The 24,003-nt window shown below is 44.0% G+C and overlaps 1 protein-coding gene across 11 annotated transcripts in view; it reads right to left on the minus strand.

Moving 5' to 3' along the window:
- Nucleotides 1–6,930: 6,930 nt before the first annotated feature.
- RIN2 (Ras and Rab interactor 2) overlaps nucleotides 6,931–24,003 on the minus strand; it is a 218,422-nt gene continuing 201,349 nt past the window's right edge. For all 11 annotated transcript variants that reach the window (XM_025469145.3, XM_025469144.3, XM_049100279.1 and 8 more), the window contains 4 exons: nucleotides 19,555–19,860; nucleotides 17,599–17,730; nucleotides 12,025–12,188; nucleotides 6,931–8,759 (listed from right to left, as the gene is read on the minus strand). In XM_025469145.3, the coding sequence (XP_025324930.1) occupies nucleotides 8,436–8,759; nucleotides 12,025–12,188; nucleotides 17,599–17,730; nucleotides 19,555–19,860 (926 nt within the window). In that variant the 3' untranslated portion in view covers nucleotides 6,931–8,435. The remainder of the gene's footprint in view (nucleotides 8,760–12,024; nucleotides 12,189–17,598; nucleotides 17,731–19,554; nucleotides 19,861–24,003) is intronic.

Below are 24,003 nucleotides of genomic sequence, written 5' to 3' on the forward strand. Positions count from 1 at the left end.
AAATGAGTGAAGAAAAAGACAAAAAAGGGATATGGGATATATAAGCTGTTTAACTCTGTAGAATGGAAAGGAAATTCTCAGGGTGACAGCTCTATTGAGTCCTGAAGACCAAACGGTTCATGTTACAACAAGAAGTCAGTTCTAGGAAGATATGTCCATGAAAGATAAAAATAAAACAGGAAATGATGGGCTATTCCAAATTCTTGGGTCATATTAAAAGGAATTTCTCAAAAAATAAAAAATAAAAGGAATTTCTCAGCTGTGGAATAGAAGTTAAGGATAAATTAATGGTAGGTACATCAAAGGTAAGCAAGACAGAGGGGGGGAAAAAGGAAATAACTCCAAGAAAAACAAAGATTTGTATAAAAAAGGAATACAGCTGCACTGTAAGTTAGTTCTACAATGTTTACATTGTCATAATAATAAAAAAAACATCAGTTTGTCCAAAGTGTTATGTTATTATTTGGGGAGGTTGGAGAAGAAAACATGCATGTGTATGTATATATGGTGAGGAGAGAACATGATATAAGAGATAAAATCCTCACCTGTTGTAATAGGAACTGAGTAATGTCTAACGTTGGAAAAGAAATCAGTAAACATCCATGTACATATGCTTTTAGGAATATGGAGATAAAGAATGGAAGACGCAGCTGGAGAAGTTGTTTAGGGGAGGAGGCATCAGAAACAGGCTGTGGGGAGCTTCTCTGTTACATACCAGGGGATATTTGACACTGTGCATTGTTTATTTTTTTAAAAAAACAAACCCTTCCTCCTTTCCCCCAGAAAAGACAGGGCAAAGTCATGTGAATGAACCAATGTCATGGAGAAAAGCACAGGAGGGCCCAGTATTGTTGGGAATGATTGCCCTGAGAAATGAAGATCAGAAGAATCTGAAGGATATGGAAGCCTCAAACATTTCACCTCCAATTCTCCTGGTCCTTTCCCTCTGCAATCACTGGCCGGTGAGGCCAAAGGAGTTCACTCTTCCAAAGACACTTTGAACAATTCGCTCCTTGGTCACCAAATATATTTAATTAAATATATCTTCCACGTTTTTCAAAATTGATGAGTAAAATGGCCCCCTAAGGAATACCATCCTTCCAGAGAATAAAAAAGCTCATCAACTTCCTACATCACGTGCAGACAATGTGACTAAATTCTCTGGACTACGTGATGCTGCCCTTGCACACACACACACTCACACACACACACACACACATGTGCGAACAGCTGGCCCAGACAGAAAGAGCCTTCCCAATTTTTGTTTGCTCCCACAAGGTCAGAGGTAAAAGAAGACAACATCCAACAAAACCAGCAAAACCAGTAAACTTGACTTCATCAACCCACCTCCTTTTCAGTCTTTCTCCAGACCCTTCTGGTCTCTTTCCTACAAAAGCAAGAACTTAATAAGTGACCTTGAGGTAAATACCTACTTCCCGACATCTGCCTTTTGAACCTTTTGTGATAATGCAGGTGATTTTAGTTTGCCCTTTTATAAAGTGAGCCCCACAGGGGCACCTGAGCGGGGCAGTTGGTTAAGTGTCCAACTTTTGGTTTTGGCTCAGGTCGTGATCTAAGGGTCATGAGACTGAGCCCCGCATCAGGCTCCCCGCGCAGTGTGGAGTGTGCTTGAGATTCCCTCTGCCCTCCCTCAACCCCTCTAAAATAAATAAACAAATCTTTAAAAATAAGAAAATAAAGTGGGCCTCACAGCCATTTTCTTCTTCCCTCCAGTGTGGTAACAGCAGCACACCTACATTTATATATATATTTCTTAAGATTTTATTTATTTGACACAGAGAAAGAGAGCACAAGCAGGAGAAGTAGCAGAGAGAGAGGGAGAAGCAGGCTCCCCGCTGAGCAAGGAGCCCGATGTGATGCAGGGCTAGATCCCAGGACACGGGGATCATGACCTGAGTGAAGGCAGACACTTAACCAACGGAGCTACCCAGGAACCTCCCCTACAATACAAATGTATTTGTTTAATTGTATTAGCTACACAAGTGTCGCTGCCCCAGACATGCCTGGAACTAATGCAGATTTTGCTAAAATGCAGGTTCTGCTTCAGCAGGTCTGGGAGGGGCCCAATATACACGCCAGCTCCAAGGAGATGTGATGCTTGGCCCATGGACTATAATTTTGCAGCAAAATGTTAAACTATCTGTGTAATGAGATTTTGTAATTTGCCAAGTATTGTGCCGGTAAAAAACCAATATTTCCAGTGTCCTAGCTAGTTCACATATATCCACTTTTGATTGGCTGAAGAGTCTTTGTCAGTTTATTGTTCTTTGCAGGTTTTCATTCTTTCTGTTCAGAGTATATGCATGTCTCTTGACTGCAAAGGTGAAACCAAGTGAGGAAGAGAAAATCAACTGGAAGTGCAATCTGATAGGCAAGTCCATTTTCTCATGATTTGTAGAATGAGCAAGAGATGGGAAACATGATCAGCAGAGATCAAGAGGTTCACATCAAATACCTTATTCTTTTGGGTACAGCATAATGCTTTTAGGCATAATCCTGTTAAATGATATACATGCTTATATAAAGATCTAAATAAACAAGTGAATATAATAAATAAAATGTGGAGAAGCTGTCGAAATAATCACTGACTAGAGTTATGCTTCTACTTAAGTAATAATTCCTTCCTGGGAAGGGCTGCTGTAGACTCTGTGCAGGCAGAGATGGTTCCTCTCAGCATCTCACTCAGATTGGAAGCTGACAAGCCTCCCTTCCTCCCCTTCACCCTTCTTGGCAAGAAAAAAAAAAAAATTCCCTACTGGCTATGGGCCCTGTTGATACTCTGAACCAGAAGGGAATCCTGAGAAAACACTCCCAATCCTCGCACACATATGTGCACACATGCACACACAGGTGCCTGCATACGCACAGTGGCCACCACTACCCCCCTCATCAGCATCAACAGGTTCAAGGATGGCATCCACTCTATTTTTTTCCTCCCACGCTAGGCATCTCACCCCAATACATTTTGTTTAAACCTTTGAGACGGGCGTACTGCCTTTATTCTATTTCATAAGAAACTTGCCAACAGGTAATAACAGAAGCAGAGAAGTACAAAGAACAGCACTGAAAAATTTTAAAGAAATTGATCATTAATGATATGTAAAGATATTAGCAACTAATATTTAATATGCTTGTGGGTGCCAGGCAGTGTTCTGATGTGGCACAGATGAGTTCCTGCTGGCCGGTGGCACTCGGATGAGCCAGGATGCTGTTACGACCCCAGCCAGTAAGAAGTGCTTGTTTGACAGTGTGCATGTGTGTTTTGTAATGGATACGAGGTGGATGCTTTTTAAATTTTCTATACACACACGCTCATATTTTTTAGCTTTTTAAACTACTCCTAGTTAATATGCTAGAACTGCGCTACTCAACATGGGAGCCACTAGCCACGTGTGGCTTTTGAGCATTCAATAAGTGGCTGGTGTGAAATGAGCTGCGGAATGAGTGTCAAATGTACACCAGATGTCAAAGACGGTATAAAATATTAACTTAATATTTAAATTAATTGTTGACATTTGGGATGTCATGAGTTAAATCTACCATCTTTTTCAAACACATTATTCAGAGCATGGTAATATATTAGTCTTCATTTTACCTATTTCTTTTTCCTTTTTTTAATGTGGCTACTAGAAAATTTAAAGCGGCCCCTGTGATTTGCTTCCTATTTCCCTGGAGTCCTGGCCCACTAGAGGCGCCCATGCCCTGGGCTTCTGCCAGCTGGGGAAGAGGGAGCGCCTCCACCTGTTGGGTGAGGGCGGCCGTAGGAAAGGTCTCTCGCAGGTGTGTTTGTATCTTCAGGCCTGCGTCTTGATCTACACCGGTATGGGATCCCTCAGGCGTGGCTTCACCGTGGTCCCCAAGGAGGCCACCGAGGGGAGCGGGAGCGGCCTTCGCCCGCGGGAGGGGCCGCTTCCCCGCGGAGCCCGAGGGCCAGGGCGGTCACAGGGACAGAAGGGCTGGCACCGGCCGAGGGAAATGCTCCGATTCCTTCCTGCGATGCAGCTGCAGACGCCCGCCGCGTGCAGGCCTCGGACCCCAGGGCCCGCGCAGCCGGGAGCACCTTACAAGGCAGACCAGAGGCCGCCGCGCCCCCCAGTCCCCCCGCTGCCTGCCTTCAAGCCCAGGGGCAGGTTTCCCCGCTGCGTAGGGGTTCAGGGCAGTCTGCGAGGCTCCATCCAACCTGCGCCGGATCTCTCCCAAGGATCTTCAAACACTTCCCGGGTCCATCTTCCCGGCAGAGTCGGTGTTCACGTGGGAAGTCTGTGCCACCTGCCGCCCATCCTTTGATATTGGAGAAAAATAGATGTTTTCCCAATAGAAGCCTGTTCTCTGACAAATACTGAAGAGCCTCCTCCTCCCTCCGCCTCTCCCTTTTTTTTCTTATTGTCTGCTCATGAATCTGCAACATAAGTTTTTCACATTTCCAGCGTGGTTGGGGTTAACTAAATAATCAACAACACTTTTGGTTTCAAACTCACCATTATGAACATGGTCTGAAAAATGGTGATTTTTAGGATTTCACTATTAGATACGGCCAGGTGATTCAAATACTGGGTCCCATGTACTGTGCCATTTCTCTCCCACTTTCAGGGAGTGACCCCGCAGTGCTGTTGGTAACCAGAATGCTCTCAGTTCTAGCCTCTTCCAGATGAAGAGAAGAGCTGCCCAGTGGAAGTGAAGTCACATTTATGAATGAACGCATTCACGGTTGGGTTTCCTGCCTTTTGTTTTCTTATGGATCTAAAGTTGTAACTTCCACATAATACTGAACTGCTTTATCAAGTTTCTATTTCTATTCTGTGTCCCTGAGGGGGGAATATTTGGCAGTGCCTACAACATAAATATATATATATATATATATATATATATATATATATATATATATGTATTTCCTTCTGGCTAGCATTCAACTTTTATAACATAATTTTAGATTTGGAAATACATTCTCTTCTCCCTCCACTCATCATGTATATTTTTACTCTCCTCTTATTCCTTCCAAATTTCACCAAAATCTGTTTCCTGGCAATTTGAGAAGTGAGAAATGTCTGCGTGGGGGGAAAAAAGTCAAGACACATGTGATGTTGTAATTTTAGCAGGGAAGCATTGCCCAATGACAAAACCAGGGGCTGTCTTGTGATGTTTTTTTCTGCTCACACGAATTTTTCCTATTTTGATCTCTCTCTCTCATCTCACTGAAGGCTGCCTCCCATTCAGATGTTGGGGTTTGCTTTAAATGGCTGTGCACTGATTCCTAAGGACAAGGAGAAGTGACCTAAATTTGGAGGGTAGGGAGTACAGCTATGTGGATTGAACTGTCCTCATTTTTAATTCATTGTAAATATAAAAAGCAGGCCGCTCATTTAACTGTTGTTCTGATCTTTAAGTATCCATCCTACTGATGGGTTAGAAAGTTTGTTCGCTCAACAAGGACTTATCAGGAACTCCTGGGTGGCTCAGTGGTTGAGCATCTGCCTTCGGCTCAGGGCATAATGTTGGGGTCCTGGGATCGAGTCCTGCATCAGACTTCCTGTGAGGAGCCTGCTTCTCCCTGTGTCTCTGCCTCTCTCTGTGTGTCTCTTGTCAATAAATAAATAATCTTTAAAAAACAAGGACTTGGGATCCCTGGGTGGCGCAGCGGTTTGGCGCCTGCCTTTGGCCCAGGGCGCGATCCTGGAGACCCGGGATCGAATCCCACATCGGGCTCCCGGCGCATGGAGCCTGCTTCTCCCTCTGCCTGTGTCTCTGCCTCTCTCTCTCTCTCTGTAACTATCATAAATAAATAAAAATTAAAAAAAAATAAAAAAAAATAAAAAACAAGGACTTATCAAGCGCTTGTTATCTGCCAGGATGGCTCCAACACTAGGAATACGGTGGTAAAAAAGACTGCCTGTCCTGCTGGATTTTTGAAAGAGCACTCACTCACCTTTTGGACAGGACACTGCAGAGGTCACATAAGAATGGTAGGGGGTGGTCTGAAGGCCCTTCTGATTAACAGTGATTTTTCTCTAGGTCCGACTAAGCCACGGACTGTCTTAGATGACACTGGAAATCCTTTCAGATTGGAACACTATATTTTCCTTCTGCTCCTGGACTTTTGCCTCACATCAGTATATGGGCTCCTGAAGAAATGCAAACTTTTCCATTTCCTCTCTATGGATTATCTAACTGCAAACACTGGTGTGCATTTCACTTTTGCATGACATTGTGTGGTGCATGATTATACTCTACTTCTTGAAGACAAAAAAGCACAACTCACTATTTCAAAAGTCTTCACACATGATTATCATACAGTATTACAATGTATTATGTGCAAAATTCCATTTAAAAAATCATTTACAAAAGGAAGTACAACACACAGTGTGTGCTGAGGGTTCTAGATGTACAGCAAAAGCTAAAAAAGGTACAGGGTACAAAGCCAACCAAATTAGATGACTACGCATCTTTACACAGTACAATGACATGTTCTTGTGACTACCTGTGTCACATTGATACAGGACCCTCATACTTTGTACACTCCCAAACAGAACAATGACATGTTCTTGTGACTACCTGTGTCACATTGATACAGGACCCTCATACTTTGTACACTTCCAAACAGGTCCCAAACTCCCTTCTGATTAACAGTGATTTTTCTCTAGGTCCGACTAAGCCACGGACTGTCTTAGATGACACTGGAAATCCTTTCAGATTGGAACACTATATTTTCCTTCTGCTCCTGGACTTTTGCCTCACATCAGTATATGGGCTCCTGAAGAAATGCAAACTTTTCCATTTCCTCTCTATGGATTATCTAACTGCAAACACTGGTGTGCATTTCACTTTTGCATGACATTGTGTGGTGCATGATTATACTCTACTTCTTGAAGACAAAAAAGCACAACTCACTATTTCAAAAGTCTTCACACATGATTATCATACAGTATTACAATGTATTATGTGCAAAATTCCATTTAAAAAATCATTTACAAAAGGAAGTACAACACACAGTGTGTGCTGAGGGTTCTAGATGTACAGCAAAAGCTAAAAAAGGTACAGGGTACAAAGCCAACCAAATTAGATGACTACGCATCTTTACACAGTACAATGACATGTTCTTGTGACTACCTGTGTCACATTGATACAGGACCCTCATACTTTGTACACTCCCAAACAGGTCTATAAGACATGAGGTTAACTTCACCATACATTCTTATAACACAGATGGGCTTTTTGGTGGCATTGCAAGCTCTTTTTGAAACAGCATCCTACTTAATTCAATGGAAGTCACATTATACATACATGGTTTCTGCCCCCAAATAATTTGATGCTGTTAGTTTTGATTTATATGGAAAAGGTGGGGAAAGTGTTCTCTTTATTATTTTTCCTCCTCGTGGGGTTTTCATTGGATAGGTTTTGCCAAATCTCACTGCATATTTACAGTATTTTCAGAGGAAGTGGATCCTTCCATTTCCTTTTACCACTTCCTTCCAGGAGTCTGAACCAGCAGACTACACCGCTTAGTCCTTTGTTAGAGTCTGTTTTTCTGTCACGACCTCTCTCTACATTCATTTCTCTCCTGATCCTCAGCATAACTTGGTTAAAACACAAAAGAACACAATACCACTGAGCATGAAAAAGGTAACAGTACATCAGATTTCCAAAGGCATTCTGTGGCCAGTGTCAGTAATACATTGCTTTAAGAAATCCAGCAGTCTTTCCCCACAAAGTTGCCAAAACATCCAGTTACAGAAGAGAGACATTTTAAAAATGCGATACTCTCAAATCCAGCAAGAGATTTTTTTGAATATTAAATGTTAAAATCACATGCATAATTATAGAATATTTTAAAGTTACAAAAATATTTTAAAAACCAGTTCCTGACAGTTTACCTGCAACTGCTATAAAAATTTCTATGAAATATATAAAACACAAAGGCTCTTTGTAAAAAAAAAAAAAAAAAAGGAAGAAGGAGAAGAAAAAAGAAGAAAGCAAAGAAAGGAAAAGGAACGAAGGAAGGAAGGACAGAGTCATCCACAGAACTGAGACATACCTGATGCACTGCATCAGACAGTCTTGTCAAACGCCTGCCGTTGAATTATAAGAGAAGAGCTTGTACCTTAAATGTTTATTCAGGACATATACATACGTGTGAGCCAACTTAGAACCTGGCTGGGGTTAGGCACACAATCTTGGGACACTTAAACTATCAAATGCAATTCTCCCATCCCTGAAGGAGAATCCTACTGTCTCATGAACCTCAGCTACCTTGCCTGGACAATGCAGCTAAAGATGATGCCCTTGGCCAAGTGAGCCTGTGGATGGCTCAGTCACCGAACCGAGGAGGTGACTGCTTTTCAAGCACAAGCACGTGGAAGCCAGAAGGCAAGGTTCCTAACCTCCCCTTTTGGATGCACCGCCAGGGAGTCTCATCTCTTCTATGAGGTGGTAAGATCTTCTTCCCCGTTCTGGAAAATGACGCCGTAAGGATCATTCTTGATGCGCTTGTAGACAAAGTGGAAGATGTGGGGTTGTGGCCGGCTGTGCAACTCAGCCTTAATTTTTTGAGGGTAGGTGTCCTCTGCCAGCTGCTGCCACGTTTCATCAACAAAGAGAAAGAGGCTGTACTCCTCAGGGTCCCCCACCTTAAACTTCTCGGCACAGAGCTGGCACACGTCCTCAGTGGTCACGTAAGGTCTCACGAGGAGGGTCTTCCCTGTGCAGCCGCTGTTGACCTCCTGGAATGCAACTCGGAGGTAATTCTGCAGGTGGAAAGAGAGATGTTGGAGACCCATCAGAAGAGGAAGTGAGATGGAGCAATAGGCCAGCGTGATAATGCAAGGGAGAGGCCTAACTCGTGAGCTGCTGCAGGCCCTGGCCTGTCAGGACAGCCCCCGTCAGGACGTGAGGCCTCAGGTGTGATGAGGACAGAGGCCGACCTGATTTTGGACAATGGAGGCACAACTTCTATAGGCACTGGGTTGCTGTATTTGGATGCAGTGTGAATCCAAGGAGCAGGAAATCTGGCAGCCCTGCTCTGATCTTTTAGTGCCCCTCGGAGAGCCTGGTTAAGAAAGCTCTGGTTAAGGACGGGAACCAGATCCTGTGCCGGGTTTATTCCCAGCTTGAAAAGGAAACCAGCCAGCAGAAGAGTCCACACTGGAAGTCAACAGGATAACATTTTGAAAACACAAGGACACAAGAGCATGTGCTATACTCACTTTGGACTACTTTTAATGAAGCCTAAACAAAGGCCAAGACTATTACACAGGACCACAAGATAGAGCTGATATTTGAACATTTTTCACCTCCCCAAGTGGCAACCTCATGTGGTCCAGACGAATCCGAGGCTCCAAGGGGAGGGTGATGTGGAAAAAGTCAGCAAAGGAGAATGTTGGCTCTGCAACGAGGCTTTGTTGCAAGGGAAATAAAAGAGAATTCTTGCAGGCATGGGTCTGCCAACAGCACCGGGCACCGGCCACCTCGGCACACAGTAAACCTAGTGTGAGCTCACGCACACAGAGCCTGGTCAAGCTGCAAAGAACCCGACACTCATGCCAGGCTCTCTGGGATCTTTCTCGCTTTCCACTTTGTCAGGAATGAGGATGTTACCAGATAACATCGAGAATGCTTGGACAGAAAACAAAGGTTTCCCTCTCCCAAATCTGGCGCCCCAACTCAGGAGTGAAGGGAAGGTGCTCTCAGCCCAGAGTCCCACAGGATTACCTTGAGGGTTTACTGGCAGATGGAAGGAAAGGCCCCTGGGAAGGACGGTGAGCTCTGCACATGTTGGATAGCTCTGACAACCTTGGATCTGAACACCTGAATTTGTACACACATGTTCCATTTTCTCCCAGCCCACTGCCCCCAACATTTGTCTCACACGCTTGGTGTGCATTAACCCACAGACTCCTGAAGAGAACTTTGTAATGAAGTCTACACCATCCCCACTTACTCAGTGAAGAAACTGCGGCACAGAAAAGCTAAGTAACTTGCCTCGTTAGTGGGAAGGCCAGTGCTCTGGCGTTTTCACCATCATGCTGTGTGCCGTCTCTCCAGTGTGAGAAGACCATTGAGTGTGTCTGTGCCCCTGACTTAGGGGTTCCAAGTGGAGCTTTGCTTCTGAGTTTTCCCTTTTACAAACAAGGAGAGCACTGACAAGTCCTTTCTTGGGTTATATCAAGCTCCAGCTGTGGCCCACGACCCCGAAGAAGGGTTCAAGACACTTGGTCCTGAAGATCTGCGGAGCAAGCTATTTTCCAGGCATGACTATCTAAGAATGGCTTTACCTTCTCTGAAGAGCCTCTTGTAACTGCTCAACATCCCCAACAAGACCTGAATCTGCGCAAGTGGGCCTCCCTGTCGGGCTTCCCCTTCTGTCTGGTGTGTGAAAAAGGACTGCTATGAAGAGTACAGGTGTGCGGTCTCAGCTGGGTTGCTTAAGAAGGGTTTACTTGGCATTCTACCTATTGTGCCTCTGTTCTTTATTCTGACAGAGATCCAAGGAGTGGGTTAGGAAATAAAGGTTCTGCCCATTAAAAAAAAAAAAAAAAAAGGTGTGCGTATCCCAGGTGGACAGAGGCCAGTGTCTCCCATTAGCAGCTCCAGATGGAGGAGGGGCTGGTGGCCAGCGGGGAAATGGAAACATGAGCTTTTCTCAAGTCCTCTGTTCTTCTCCTCAGAGGCTGTAGGACCTCAGAAATCCTCCTGACACCAGCCCATATCACAGTATCCCAAGAGCCTGCATGAGCTAAATCACTTGACACGTGAATAGCTCTTCAACAACCCTTTCAAGGGGATGAGGGAGGGAGGCAGCAGGCATTCTTTGCAGTTCTGTGCTTGGGGATGTATTTCTGAGAATAGTGCTATCTTGGAGAAAGACTTGCTAATCTTGCCTTTCCACATCAGCTGACTTTGAACCAGAGACACCTCTGAGTATTTTCAGAGCATCAAGAAGACAAAGAGGCAAAAAAGGAGAGTCCAGACACAGAGACTAATCTGCCCTGCTTGGAAATTCACCACGTGACACATAGCAACAAAACATAGCCAGGTTTTATAATTCGGTTAGAAACTTTGAAAGTACTATTCAAAGACATTTGTAAAATTATTCATAATGTCACTGACTATGAGCAAATCAAGAGTTGTATTGGGCAAGAAGTCTGCAGCCTTAATCTGCCTTTCCTCCCTGAGAAACCAGCATTTTGGCCACACTTCTAGCTCATGGCCATGGAAAACTCTGGATGGGGATCTAGGCGGGATTTGGCTCAGATGATTACTCTGAAACTCTGGTCCCAACTAACTGGTTGTAGAGCTGATGCTGCCAATCGGATTCTGATGTCTTCCATTCTGAGGGGGCGGATGGAGAAAAAGAATAGAGAACACATCTCTGCACCTCTCCCTCTTCTCAGGGACACCAGGTCAACTACGATGCCTAACACTCCCACTCCACTGGCCGAATCAAATAAAATACCCACCGCCTGAGCCAAGAGCTTCCTTCTTTTTAACTTCCTGTCTGCCCAGGTGTTCTGCATCCCTGCTGCACATTCTGAGAGAAATCTCCACTTAATCTGACTTTGTTTTCTTTCTTTTTTTTAAAATAAATTTTATTTATTCATGAGAGACAGAGAGAGAGAAAGAGAGAGAGAGAGAGAGGCAGAGACACAGGCAGAGGGAGAAGCAGGCTCCACGGAGAGAGCCTGACGTGGGACTCGATCCCGGGTCTCCAGGATCAGGCCCTGGGCTGAAAGCGGTGCTAAACCGCTGAGCCACCCAGGCCGCCCCCTGACTTTGTTTTCTTAATGGCAGCAAAACTTGCACCAAACCCCCATGTATTTTCTTTTCTAATTCAAAGAAAACAGAGAAGTGAAACAACAAGGTCAGAGGGTGGTTTAAAATATCCCTTTTCCGCCGGATGATCTAACAAAGGGGGGACCTCAGGCGCCCTGAGCCCCGTGCGCTGTGCTGTGTGTGCCTCCCTGGAGGACTGGGTGGCACTCGGGCCCCGAGGCGCCCCTGCCAGCTACTTACCTGAAAGTCGTCCACTGAGGGGATGGTTCGATTGGTGGTTCTCCGTTTGTGCCACTGCCTCAGGGTGTCCCTGGTCTCTGAGCTGAGCAGTCGAGCAGCCTGTTCTTCTTGGAAATTCTTTATCAGAGAAAGTGCCCCGTAGGCACTTGTCAAGTAATAACCTCCTGGAAAGGGCAGAAAGAATGAGTTTTCCAGGAGTTTATATGCTGGTGATGACAGGTGAGGACAGCAGAAGCAAGGTCATGCTTCCTATTGTCTTCATATGGGTTTCCTCCTGGGACCAGAAGTTCAAGTCCTTCCTACCTTCCTCCATCCATGCATCTCTTCATCCTATGCATGTACTGGGGACCCCCCCACCCCACCCCACCACCTGTGCCAGTGCTGGGGGGCGCTGTGGGGCCAGGCTGAGGGTGCCTGTTTTCATGGATGGAATTCCCATTCTACTGGGGCAAGACATACAAAATCTCTAGATTATTATTTTAAATTTATTTATTCATGAGAGACACAGAGAGAGAGAGGCAGAGACACAGGCAGAGGGAGAAACAGGCTCCACACGGGGAGTCCGATGAGGGACTTGATTCCGGGTCTCCAGGATCACACCCTGGGCTAAAGCCAGGCAGGCGCTAAACTGCTGAGCCACCCGGGCTGCCCTTATTTCAGTGCGACTGTGGAAGTGCTTTGTTGGGAAAGATCAGGGCATTAGGTCTGATGGAGGCAAGGAGACGCTGGAGCGTGGTGAGGTCAAGCACTCCAGGCCTGAATCATTTACTTAGGAACAGGAGTCCACACACATCTTGGCAATACTCACTTTCGGGTTTTCCTTTTCGGAATTCATATATTCTAAGTTTTAAGTAAACTCTACACTTTGAAAGAACTGCACAGGATACAAGTGTGTTCACAATAACATGGGTTTTTCAAACTTCTTCCTTTCTGATTCCCTTTTTAAAAAACCCTTTCTTGGGGGCTAATGTAACATGACATTTAGGAAAAAATAATTCACAAGTGACAGAAAGTGAGTGCATTTACGAATGATTTCTTATGTTTAGCGAGTATTAAAAGACTTGCAACACCATAAGATGCCTGTAAGTGGGTTCAGAACTTTGTCCTAAACTATAATTAGATGCCTTTGGTGGAACTTGTAAATGCCACGCTAGTGGACCACGAGGGGGCGCCCCCAATGTTTATTAAAAATTCCCTAATTGGGCTCAGCATATTTTATTATTATTATTTTTAAGATTTATTTATTTATTCATGAGAGACACACAGAGACATAGGCAGAAGGAGAAGCAGGCTCCGATGCAGGACTTGATCCCAGGGCCCTGGGATCACAACTTGAGTCAAAGGCAGATGCTCAACCATTGAACCACCCAGGGGCCCGGGCTCAGCATATTTTAACTTGAGAGACACTTTTGTCAAAATATCTACTGAATTTCTATTGTGAGCCCAAATTTGGTATAGAGCAGGGGGTAGGTCTGTAAGAAACAGAATCTGAGTCCCTGCTTTACAGAAGTTTATGAATTTATTAAAGAAAACCGGTATAGTGGGTTTACTCATGCAGGATTCGAAGTTAGTTGTGGTTAAATGAGTTTTGTTACTGGCCAAAGTATTTAGCTGCTAATGTAAAACTCTGAAGAATTTTCTCTCTGGTCAACAAATGAGAACATTTGAGGTGGTAGGCACCTGGGTGGCTCAGTGGTTGAGCGTCTGTCTTTGGCTCAGGACGTGATCCTGAGGTCCTGGGATCGAGTCCTGCATCGGACTTCCTGCAGGAAGCCTGCTTCTCCCTCTACCTCTGTCTCTGCCTCTCTCTCTCTATGTCTCTCATGAATAAATAAATAAAAATCTTAAAAAAATTTTTGAGGTGGCAACTGATCCACCATCTGAGAAATGAGCACAGCCCTCTGCAAACTGCATCGGACATGCAACTTAGAAAGGAACACACCTTTGTGGTTTTCAGGTCACTGACAGAGATATGAGGGAGTTATGATTTATCATAGCATCATCTAGCCCACTCTGGGCAATACAGGTCCCATGCATACAATGGGATACCTGCTCAGAGTCACCTGCATAGCCTAATGGCCCAACCATGGGGATGCAAGTTCCTTATGGAACCTCCCACACGTTAGTACAGAATTCTGTATTAATAGCTGATTTTTACTAAATATTTGCCCCATGAACAAATCAGCACATGGCTGAGTGTGAAATTCAATGGGCAGAATTTAAATGCTACAGAGAGGTTTTCCAGAGGTTTTCCAATCAACAGGGACGTCAGTGTTCAAGAAAGGCTGCGTGGAGGTATTAGTATTGGAACTGGGACTTGAAGGGACCAAGTGCAGTCAAGTTTGGGAGGGAGGGTGTTCCCTCTGGAAGTCAAATTTCAGACTCCATAGCTCTGATCTGTTCCGGGCATTAAGGAGAAAGCTTAAAATTCTGGAAGCCCAAAGTTGACCACACTTTGAAACATGTGGATGCAATTAGAGGAAGGGTTACATTTCAGCAAAACTCTAACCCTGCCACAAGAGCCGTGCACTGAAGAGGGATTTTATGACGCCTTTTCTGTAAATGAAACTAGCTGCTTAAACAGCAGAAAAGAGATGTGGGCTGCTGCCCCGAAAAGCAAAGAGGGCTTCGGGCAGGCCGCAGAGGACTGGGCTGGTAACGCACGTCTTCCTCCCGGCCTGGCCTACGCAGCTGCAGATCCCTGACGGTCGGGCCCGGTCTGTAACCGCCGCCAACCTGTCCGCCCGCCAGTTGTCCCGAGGCAAGAAGCCAAGGAGCGACACAGTGAAGTGGAGGCAGGCTCTAGTTGAAACGCAAGCTCACCGGCTGCCCCCTACGTTCCCTCTCTGGGTCCTTGTCTTTCTTTCATACGTGATTCCTGGAGGTGAGGACAGCCACCTGCCCATCTGTCACCAAAACGGTGCCCAGGGCAGTGCCTCACTCTGGGGGGTCGCTGGGAACGGTGGCAGGAAGTGGCTGTCTCCGTCCCTTTGGCGTCCTTTTTTTTTTTTTAATATCTTTGCCATTTATTTTTAAAATCTTATTCAAAATATTAAATAATACAATTTCAGATATGAAAAATTACTGCAATAAAACAGTTCAGGTGTATTTCCATTGTGCTCCCTTCCTTATTAGGACAGTAAATTGTCCACCTGAAAGAAATGATGGATTGCCCTGCTTCTTCCATCTTTACACAAAGCACATGCCCACTGGCTCACCCGGGCTTTCTGAGTAGGTGTTTAACATATATCAGGGACTATGTTTTCTAAAAAATTGCAGTGACATTTGTAAGTCAACCATGGTTTAAATCACATATTTACAAACTGATCAACTCTTTATTATATAAAGACAGGCTAAAATGAAATACATTAAATAATTTCCAGTTGCTGTGAAAAACAAAACAGAAGAAAATAAAACAAGTACACGTAAGCAGGACGTAAGCATGTGTTTGCCCGAAACATACATTGTCAGCAACAGAATGGTCACTTTCTCAGTAAACTGACATGCCCGTTCCCCAAAGCTCCAGGAGTTTGATGTACTCATTTCTAGAATTAAGCATGATTAGGGCTCAAAACATGAGCCAACGCTCAGATGCATATGAAATAGTAATAAAAATACAATAGAAGAAAGGAGGGACGCCTGGGTGGCTCAGCAGTTGAGCGTCCTTGGGCTCACGGTGTGGTCCGGGGATGTGTGATATGGCCCCACATCGGGCTCCCTGCATGGGGCCTGCTTCTCCCTCTGCCTGTGTCTCTGCCTCTCTCTCTCTGTGTGTCTCTCATGAATAAATAAATAAAATCTTAAAAAAAAAAGAACAACAATAGAAGAACGTAAAGCAGGGCATGGAGACAAACTATGCTTCTATTAGTCGTTGGACAAAACCACAAGCTTTCCCCTCTCCTTTTAAATGCCAAGGCAAAGCAGGCCGGGAAGCTCCAGGCAGGATCTTGGTGGGTCATCATGGAATGTCTGGTTCCAGGGTGGTGAATATTACTGAGGGAGGGGTAGATGGGGGAGGGGGTAAAGGGATCAAAGAGGTTCATTGATATCTCTTCAGGCTGGAGGGAGAGGATGAAAAAATATTCATCACTAATCCTGAGTCAGCGCTATCCCTCAAGGGGTGGGAAGGGTATACGTCGTACCTCCGGGGTCTCCAGGGAGGACAGACCCTCTGAAAAAAAAAAAAAAGCCAAGCACTGAGGACTTAGGGGACTAAGGGACACATTCTAGGGGTGACAATATACTTCAGTCTCCCTCCAGGGAAAATACCAGTGTGATGCATTCCCTGTAGAAGCCTATCAGCACATGGATCTTTTTACTCAAGGCCAGGCTAAAACTCAGCAGAGAAAGGAAAAAAAAAAAAAAAAAAAAGAAAGAAAAAAAAAAAAAGAAAGAAACCAGTTCTATGCACCACTTAGGGTCCATCTGGGCTCATGAAAATGGATTAACAGGATTCACAATGCAAAGACCCTGATTCGTTCTCCTTTAAAAGGACAGCTCACGTAAGAGCCCCAGTTATTTCTGCTTTTCAAGGCTGGGCAACACAATGGCGAACATCCCAATTATTTCCAGGATAAAATACCTAACCGATGTATAAGGAGAAGGAATTTCTGCTAAGACATGTCAGGGTCAGGCAGATACAAGGAGACTGAAATGACAAGGTAAGTTGAAAGCAAACTGCTCAGATTGTACTCCACTGCAGTTTTATTTTAACAGTGAGCAGATGCAATTATTTAAATAGAAAGAAAATCAATGCTGTTTTCATCTTGAAAACAACATTTTTTAAACAGATGAAAACAAAAGGCCAGCCTTCGTCCGTTTCACTGGTTGAACAGCAGAATGTTCATCTGGTAGTGAAAATATTCTCTAACAAAAGTTTATACCTCCCTTCTTAAGGAAACCATTTCTTTTTTAAAATACACATTTTTTCTATTGAATGGTATTTTTTATCGCAATTAACCATTCTAGGTAAAGTATATTTATGGGTGGGTTCTATTTTTGTGGTTTTCTGACTTTTCCATATTTTCTACAATGAATATGTATCGCTTTTATAACTAGAAAAAAAGCACATTCTTTTAAATCGAAAAAGAAATAAAAAATATGGTTAACCCTTATAATGTCAAAAAGGCACTCACATGACTGTTGAATGGGCATGGGGTTTTATCTTGGGGTGATGAAAATCTCTTATTTATTTGGGGTAAAAGAGAGGTGGTGGACAGCACAAAACTGTGAAGGTACTAAATGCCATTGAATCGTTCACTTTAAAATAGCCAATTTGATGCTATGTCAATTTCACTTCAAGAAAAAAAAGTGAGGGGCACCTGGGTGGCTCAGTTGGTTAAGCATCTGCCCTTGGCTCAGGTCATGATCCCAGGGTCCTGGGATGGAGCCCCACACCAGGTTTCCTGCTCAGTGGGGAGTCTGCTTCTCCTTCTCCCTCTCCCTCTGCCCCTGCCCCCACTCATGCTCTCTCTGAAATAAATAAAATCTTTGAGGAAAAAAAAGGAAAACAAGATGAAAACAAAACCAAAAAAAGGTACCCCAATTCCTCCCATGTCATCAAGTGATTGTTACCTTCTCCGTGTAAGAGTGATGGGTCTAAGAGCTCCATCATGTACTCAATTTCAGTGTCCAGTTCCAACATGTCACACTGAGCTATGACGTAGGTCAGGACTGGTAAAAAATCATCAGCTCCATACATCCTCCCTGGGATCAGAAGAAAGGGGAAGATGGGAATATTTTTACCAACACTTCTTTCTTTTATATCCCCCGCATACTGCTTTTATTAGATAGCTAGGAGTCATCTGGGGAAATGTGCTATTCATAAACAGAGGTGGGTGTTTCTGGAATCCTAAGCAGCCTGTGACCCTCTGGGCTGCTCATGTCAGAGACCGACCCAAACTACAATTTCAGAATGAAATGTCTATGAGTCAATGAATACATGAAAGATTTTCTCCATGCTTTCATGATATGCATCAGGTTATACAACAGAACAGAGTACTTGCAAAGAGTTTAACTTTCAGCAAGTAATATCATAAAGCATTTACTAAGTATCCACTTATTACCTTAGTCCTTTGTGAATTCTAATGTGTTCCCTACTGCTTTCTTTCTTTTTTTTTCTTTTTTTCCCTTCTGGTTTCTGTGGAAATTAATCATCAACATGCTCAGACCAGGAAAAAACTTTGCTCTGTGTTAATGTGAGCACACAGTTAATTTATTTAAATGTGCAAATTCAGTATATGTCGAATAGATTACATATGATTAATATATGACAAAAATTTTTTTGGCCTTATTGCTACTTTTCATTACATAAGTGAGTTTTTAGTTTGGGGTGACTGTGCCACCCCGCCCAGGGGAATTTGGCATTGTCTGGAGACATTTTTCACTGTCATGACTAGAGGGTGGGGTGCAAATGACATCCAGGATGCCAATAAACTCCAAACAGGAAGCAGCCCCCACAACAGAGAATTATCCATTTTAAATGTCATTAGTGCTAAGGTTGAAAAACTGTGCATCAGAAGAACATAATCCTATGCAGACACCATTTTAGAATTATGCCAATGCTTGTCTGAACTACAGAAAATATACTTCTTGTATGTGAAATATGTTTGCAAATTTCAGAGGTGATGTTCATACACTGTCATGACCAGCTCAAGAGCTCACATTTTAATGTCTTTGCCCAACAGCGTGCAAAGTGCACACACATTCCTGTCTACCCAAGTGGAGGTTAATCAGCCTGTGTATTCTGTTGCTTCTCCATGAGGAAAAGTTGATCAAAGGCTCACTGAAACCTACACGGGCCCCAATCACTAGCTACGGATCACAGTCACTCGTGGGTTTCATAAGAAGCAGAACTGAGGAAATACGAGGACTTACTTTTGAACCATGTGATTCTTTTGCGAATTCAATTACATTGCTTCAGCTTGTAGCAAAAATGGGAGAACCAATGACATAGTTGTAATGAAGCCACATCATTACTGAATGCTCTGTTTGACACATGCTGGACCTAGATCATCTACACAAACCATCACTGGCCAGAATGTAGTAATAACTGCTGATATTTCCATCATGCTTGGGGCTATGCCTGCATTGCCTCATCTAATCCCCATCTTATAAAGGACAGGGTCAGTTTCAACAACAGGTGTAGAAACTTCAGTTTAGAAGTAGATCAAGGTTGCCAAAGCCCCAGAGGTAATGAATTCATTCACAGAGGGAGGATATGAATTCAGTCTCCAGAGACTGAATCTGTATCTACTGCCCTGAACTAAATCTTTCATCAACTTGTATCATAAAAGAATCTTATTGCCTCAATTGCTTACTTTTCTTGGTGTTACCAACTTGTTACAAGTGACAGATTTGCCAGATACTAGTGTTAACACTTGTATTTTTGTGAGCTGCTTGGTGAAACCAAGAGATTGAAACAAAGAGAAATCCGGAATCGAAAAGCCTGATGTGTCACCAGCCATGTCACCAGCCACGTCCCTGGCCCCCGTAGGACGTGCAAGGAGCTTGGACTTTGGGTAATCTCACCTGAGTTGTTCTCCATGACAGTATAAATAAGCTTGCAGACCCTCAGCAGCAGCATGACTTTCTTTTCCGGTGAATACATCTTCTGCATGGTCATGAACTTGACTTTGATTTTCTCCACGTCCACAAAGTCAGGAGTTGGGGCGAAGACCCCCAGCTCCTGGGGGTTCCTCTGCCGCACAAGCTGCAGGTTCTCCTTGAGCTGTTTCCACGAGCCGTCGGCCATGTGGAAGTCCCTCAGCATGGCCTCCACGTGCCCCTTCAGGGGCTTTAAGATGCACTTGTGCATGGCTTTTTCCAGCACCACATCTGTCAAAGAAAATGCAGCTACTGTGACCCTTGTCTGAAGGAAGAAGAAACCCGAGGTCTGCTTTCTCAGAATAGACAGCTGCAATTCTGTACTGGCTACAGGGCAGACAGGTTATAACTTCACACCCGCCCAACCGGCAAAACCTAGCAGCCCCACGCTCCTCACACTCCAACACATTTTTCGGTAAAGCCAAGGAAAATGAGTCTTCCCTAATAAATTCTTACAGTTCCTTTTGCAGTCAATACAATGAAATAGATTTGTTTTAACTACTTTTATACCCCCTGGCCCATGCGCACAGGTGAATATTCTAAAAGGCATTCTTTTGACCCAGTCCCTCCACTGATCATCCAGTTGACAGGTAAGTAAATATCTTATTTTATTTTACTTTTTAAAAGATTTTGTTTATTCACAAGAGACAGAGAGAGAGAGAGAGTTAGAGGCAGAGACATAGGCAGAGGGAGAAGCAGGCTTCCTGTGGGGAGCCTGATGCAGGACTTGATCCCAGGACCCCAGGCTCACGGCCTGAGCTGAAGACAGATGCTTAACCACTGAGCCACGCAGGTGTCCCAAATATGTTAAAGGGAAGATTTGCTAATTGGGAAGAGTCAAGATTTCTTCAAATATTTCCAGAGAAGATAAATTCGCCTAAATACACATGTTATCTTAGATTGAAGTCTGGACCCAAAATTCTTTATTTTGTTTGCTATAAAGAGCATCAGTAGGACATTGGATGAGATTTGAATGAAGTCTGCAGTTAAGTACTAGTGTGAACACTTTATCTGTTAATTTGTAACAAGATGTCTCTGTTTTTGTTTAGAGCTAAAGGGACACAATGTCTGCAATAGTTAAAAAAAAAAGAAGGGTGTATGTGTGTGTGTGTGTGCCCAAGCCTGTGCAGGTGTATGTGTGTGTGTGTGTGTGTGTGTGTGTGTGTAAGCAAACAGAAAGGAGAAGAGTGAAACATGACAAAGGACTAACATTCAGGGAATCGGGGTAAAGGGTAGACACGATTGCAACTTTTCTGTATGTCTGAAATGATTTCAAAATAAAAATTTAAAAAATTTTGAAATGCGTTTCTGGTCAGAGTTTGGAAATACCTGTAGGTGTGGAAGGCATTATTTTTCCTTCTTTCTTTGAATGGTTGCCCAATGAAGTAGCTTTCTTGGCCGACAGTAATGTGACCATAAAATCTGGAGATCCAGACCCAAGAAGACTTAATAACAATCTCTCTGCTTTTTCAACATCAGCTTTCCAATCTCAAATGTTTGCATGTCCTCATCAGAGCTACCTGGGTAGCCAGACCTCATCTCTGAGACTTTAATGTGATTCCCTTTTAGAAGCCCATCGATCTACTTCCTTATAAACGTGGAAATAGTTGAATTATCTCTCTGGCCTTGGGAATTCCTGACCCTGGATCAGATCACATTGCATCCAAATTACCACCTATTATTAGAAGGTCGGGAACAAAGAGAAATCTAAGCCAGATGCACAAACACCAAAAATGATTTTCCCATAACCGAGAGTTAACACTCATGTCAAAGTTAATGCTGACAATGATTTGCTTCTCCAGCCCAATTTTGGTTTTTTCCTTCCCCTCCACCTCTATCCAGGAGAACGCTGCTTAAATTTAGAGCTTTCTATAACTACAGAAGTCAAGGTTGAAGAAAAAGAGGTTATGGAGGAAGAAGAAAAACAGAACAACATTTTCATTTGATATCTGGCATTGAAACGAACTACTTGGTCTACACGGTTCTGTTGTGTTAATAAACCTGTGTGATGTTTTAGCATTTTTGACTTTACCCTAAGTGATCATTACATTGAAAAGCCAGTAATAGCAATTGACACCTGAGCATTCAGCTGGGGTAGGCTCTATGTGCTTTACTTTATTAGCTCATCTAATTCTTACAACTCTTTTATTTTTGCACAATACTATTGTTTTACAACTGAGGAAGCAGAGATTTGGAGATATCTAATGGCTTGCTTGAGGCTGCCCAAGTATTTTAAACAATCACATTGCTTTCCAAAGTAAATCACCTCTTAATTCTCAAGTTCAGGTTGCTTTATAAACATTTGCCGGTTTTTACACTCTATCTCAAGGTTACACAAGCACCATTCATGTTAAGTGACCACTACCCTGTTAGAATGAGGTCACCAAAGGGGGGTGGGTAGAAGTCACGCTCATCATTAATTAGGACTGTACATGAACATGGATATAGCGGCATGATTCATGATAGCCCCAAACTGGAAACCATCCAAAGGCCCATCTCAATGGAATGGAGACAAGGATATCTTCGTAGAATGGAATTCAGACAATGGAAGATTTATTCCATGAAAAACAGCACACTGCTTCTCCAGATACAGCTGGATGAATCTCACAGATGGAACACTGTGTGAAAGAAGCCTGACATAAAGGAGTATCTCCTTTAGCATTTCATTTATATAAAATTCAAAAGCAGGCACAATTGAATCTATGATGACAGAAGTCAGGATGGCAGTAACCCCTAGGAATAAATGAGGCTGTGGGAGGACCCTTCTGGGGAGATGGAGATGTTCTGTATCTGGATCTGGGTGGGGGCTACATGTATGTGCTCATTCGTGAACATCTGCCAGGCTGAGCAGTTAAGATTTGCACATTTTATAAATGCAAGCTACAGTAATCATGTATAAAGCCGAAAACAACTGGAGATCAGCTTGAGGTTTTCACCTTGACCCCCAAGGGCAAATTTTAACTTCAAGGAGAGCCTGGTCACCTCAGAGCCAGAGCACTAACCTGAATCATCTACATAAGGTTCTGTGCTGCTCCTGGGGACCCTCATGCAACTCATCTTTGACACCAGGGAAGGGACACTGGTCTTTGTGCCACAGACTCCCACCCCCAGGAATGATGCTGTGGAAATCTTTTGATAGGACAGTTAAAACCTGCGATCCACTGCCAGATCCACTCTTAAAATTCAAAATAGAAAAAAAAAAAAAAAAGACCAGTGTTAGATGGTTTTTTTCTTTAAAGTATACTTTTTAAAGGTCATAATTTAGAAATAAGACTGGTCTCTTTACATTCTTTTCCAGGACTTTACTCCTTACTCCTGCCCTGTTAGCTGAATGACCAAAACTGGAAGCACATTTTCTGAAAATATTCATATAGATCCTATCAATTGTTTCCGACGGTAAAAAGCATGGCCAGAGGCGTCGCTGCTCCCTGCCTTGAGGAGACCCGGCGCTGTCATCTCCAGGAAGCCCTCCGGGCCGCCCGCCAGCGCTGTGAAGCCGTCCCTCCCCGGCTGGGAAGGGGAGACCGACGCTCTGTCTCTGTGGCTTCGCTCTGAGGATCAGCTGATCAGCGGATCGCAAGAGAAGGTCAGAGTTCCGACAGGGAACCGTCACAGGATCGGCTCATGCGTCAGTTTGGTGTGAGTTCTTTCTGCTTCCCCACTGCGGCCAGGCGGGAAGGTTAAGGTGAAGTGCCCAGAAGGCAGGCCTCACAAAGAACCGGGCGACAGGGGGCCTGGCAGCCAGCCGGGCTCTATCTTCCTAAGTGGCTTCGGCCAAGTCGCTTCACCTCTGTCATTGCCTCGAACTTCTGAACTGCCATCTGACTCACTGCCCAAAGGAAGGCGAGACAGAACCAGGACCCTTGATGATTGCCAGACCAAACCAGAATCATAATCGACATTCTCCAGGAGATTCTAACAGTACCCAGAATCTAAACGACCTAATGTTCAAATGTTAGTTGACAAAGATGAAAGAGGAGGTCCCATGGCCTCTTGGTTTGAGTTCTGACATTCTGGGTATTTATTTTTTCTAATAGGAAAGATAAATTGCAGCTCATGTTTGAGATTTCACATTGTGAAGTTGCACATGTGTAATTGCTACAATGTATCGGGCTCCGCCCCTGCAGTTCTGCAAGGGGATGGCACTGGTGGGCCCCCACTGTATGTTAGCCCTCGCTGTGCAGATGCACGCGCAGCTTAGAAGTCAAGATGCACACGCGGCTTAGAAGTCAAATGGCTCCCAGGGTGGGTGGTGGAGACGAACTGCAAGCCGGTGGCTGCTGCCAACAAGTCAGGTGGCACCATGGGCCTCCCTTGTACCAGCACAGTGAAACAAGTTCAGTATTTTCTTTTTGTGCTAACCCATCTTCCTTT

Source organism: Canis lupus, chromosome 24, assembly GCF_003254725.2.
Source record: "Canis lupus dingo isolate Sandy chromosome 24, ASM325472v2, whole genome shotgun sequence".
NCBI lineage: Eukaryota > Metazoa > Chordata > Mammalia > Carnivora > Canidae > Canis > Canis lupus.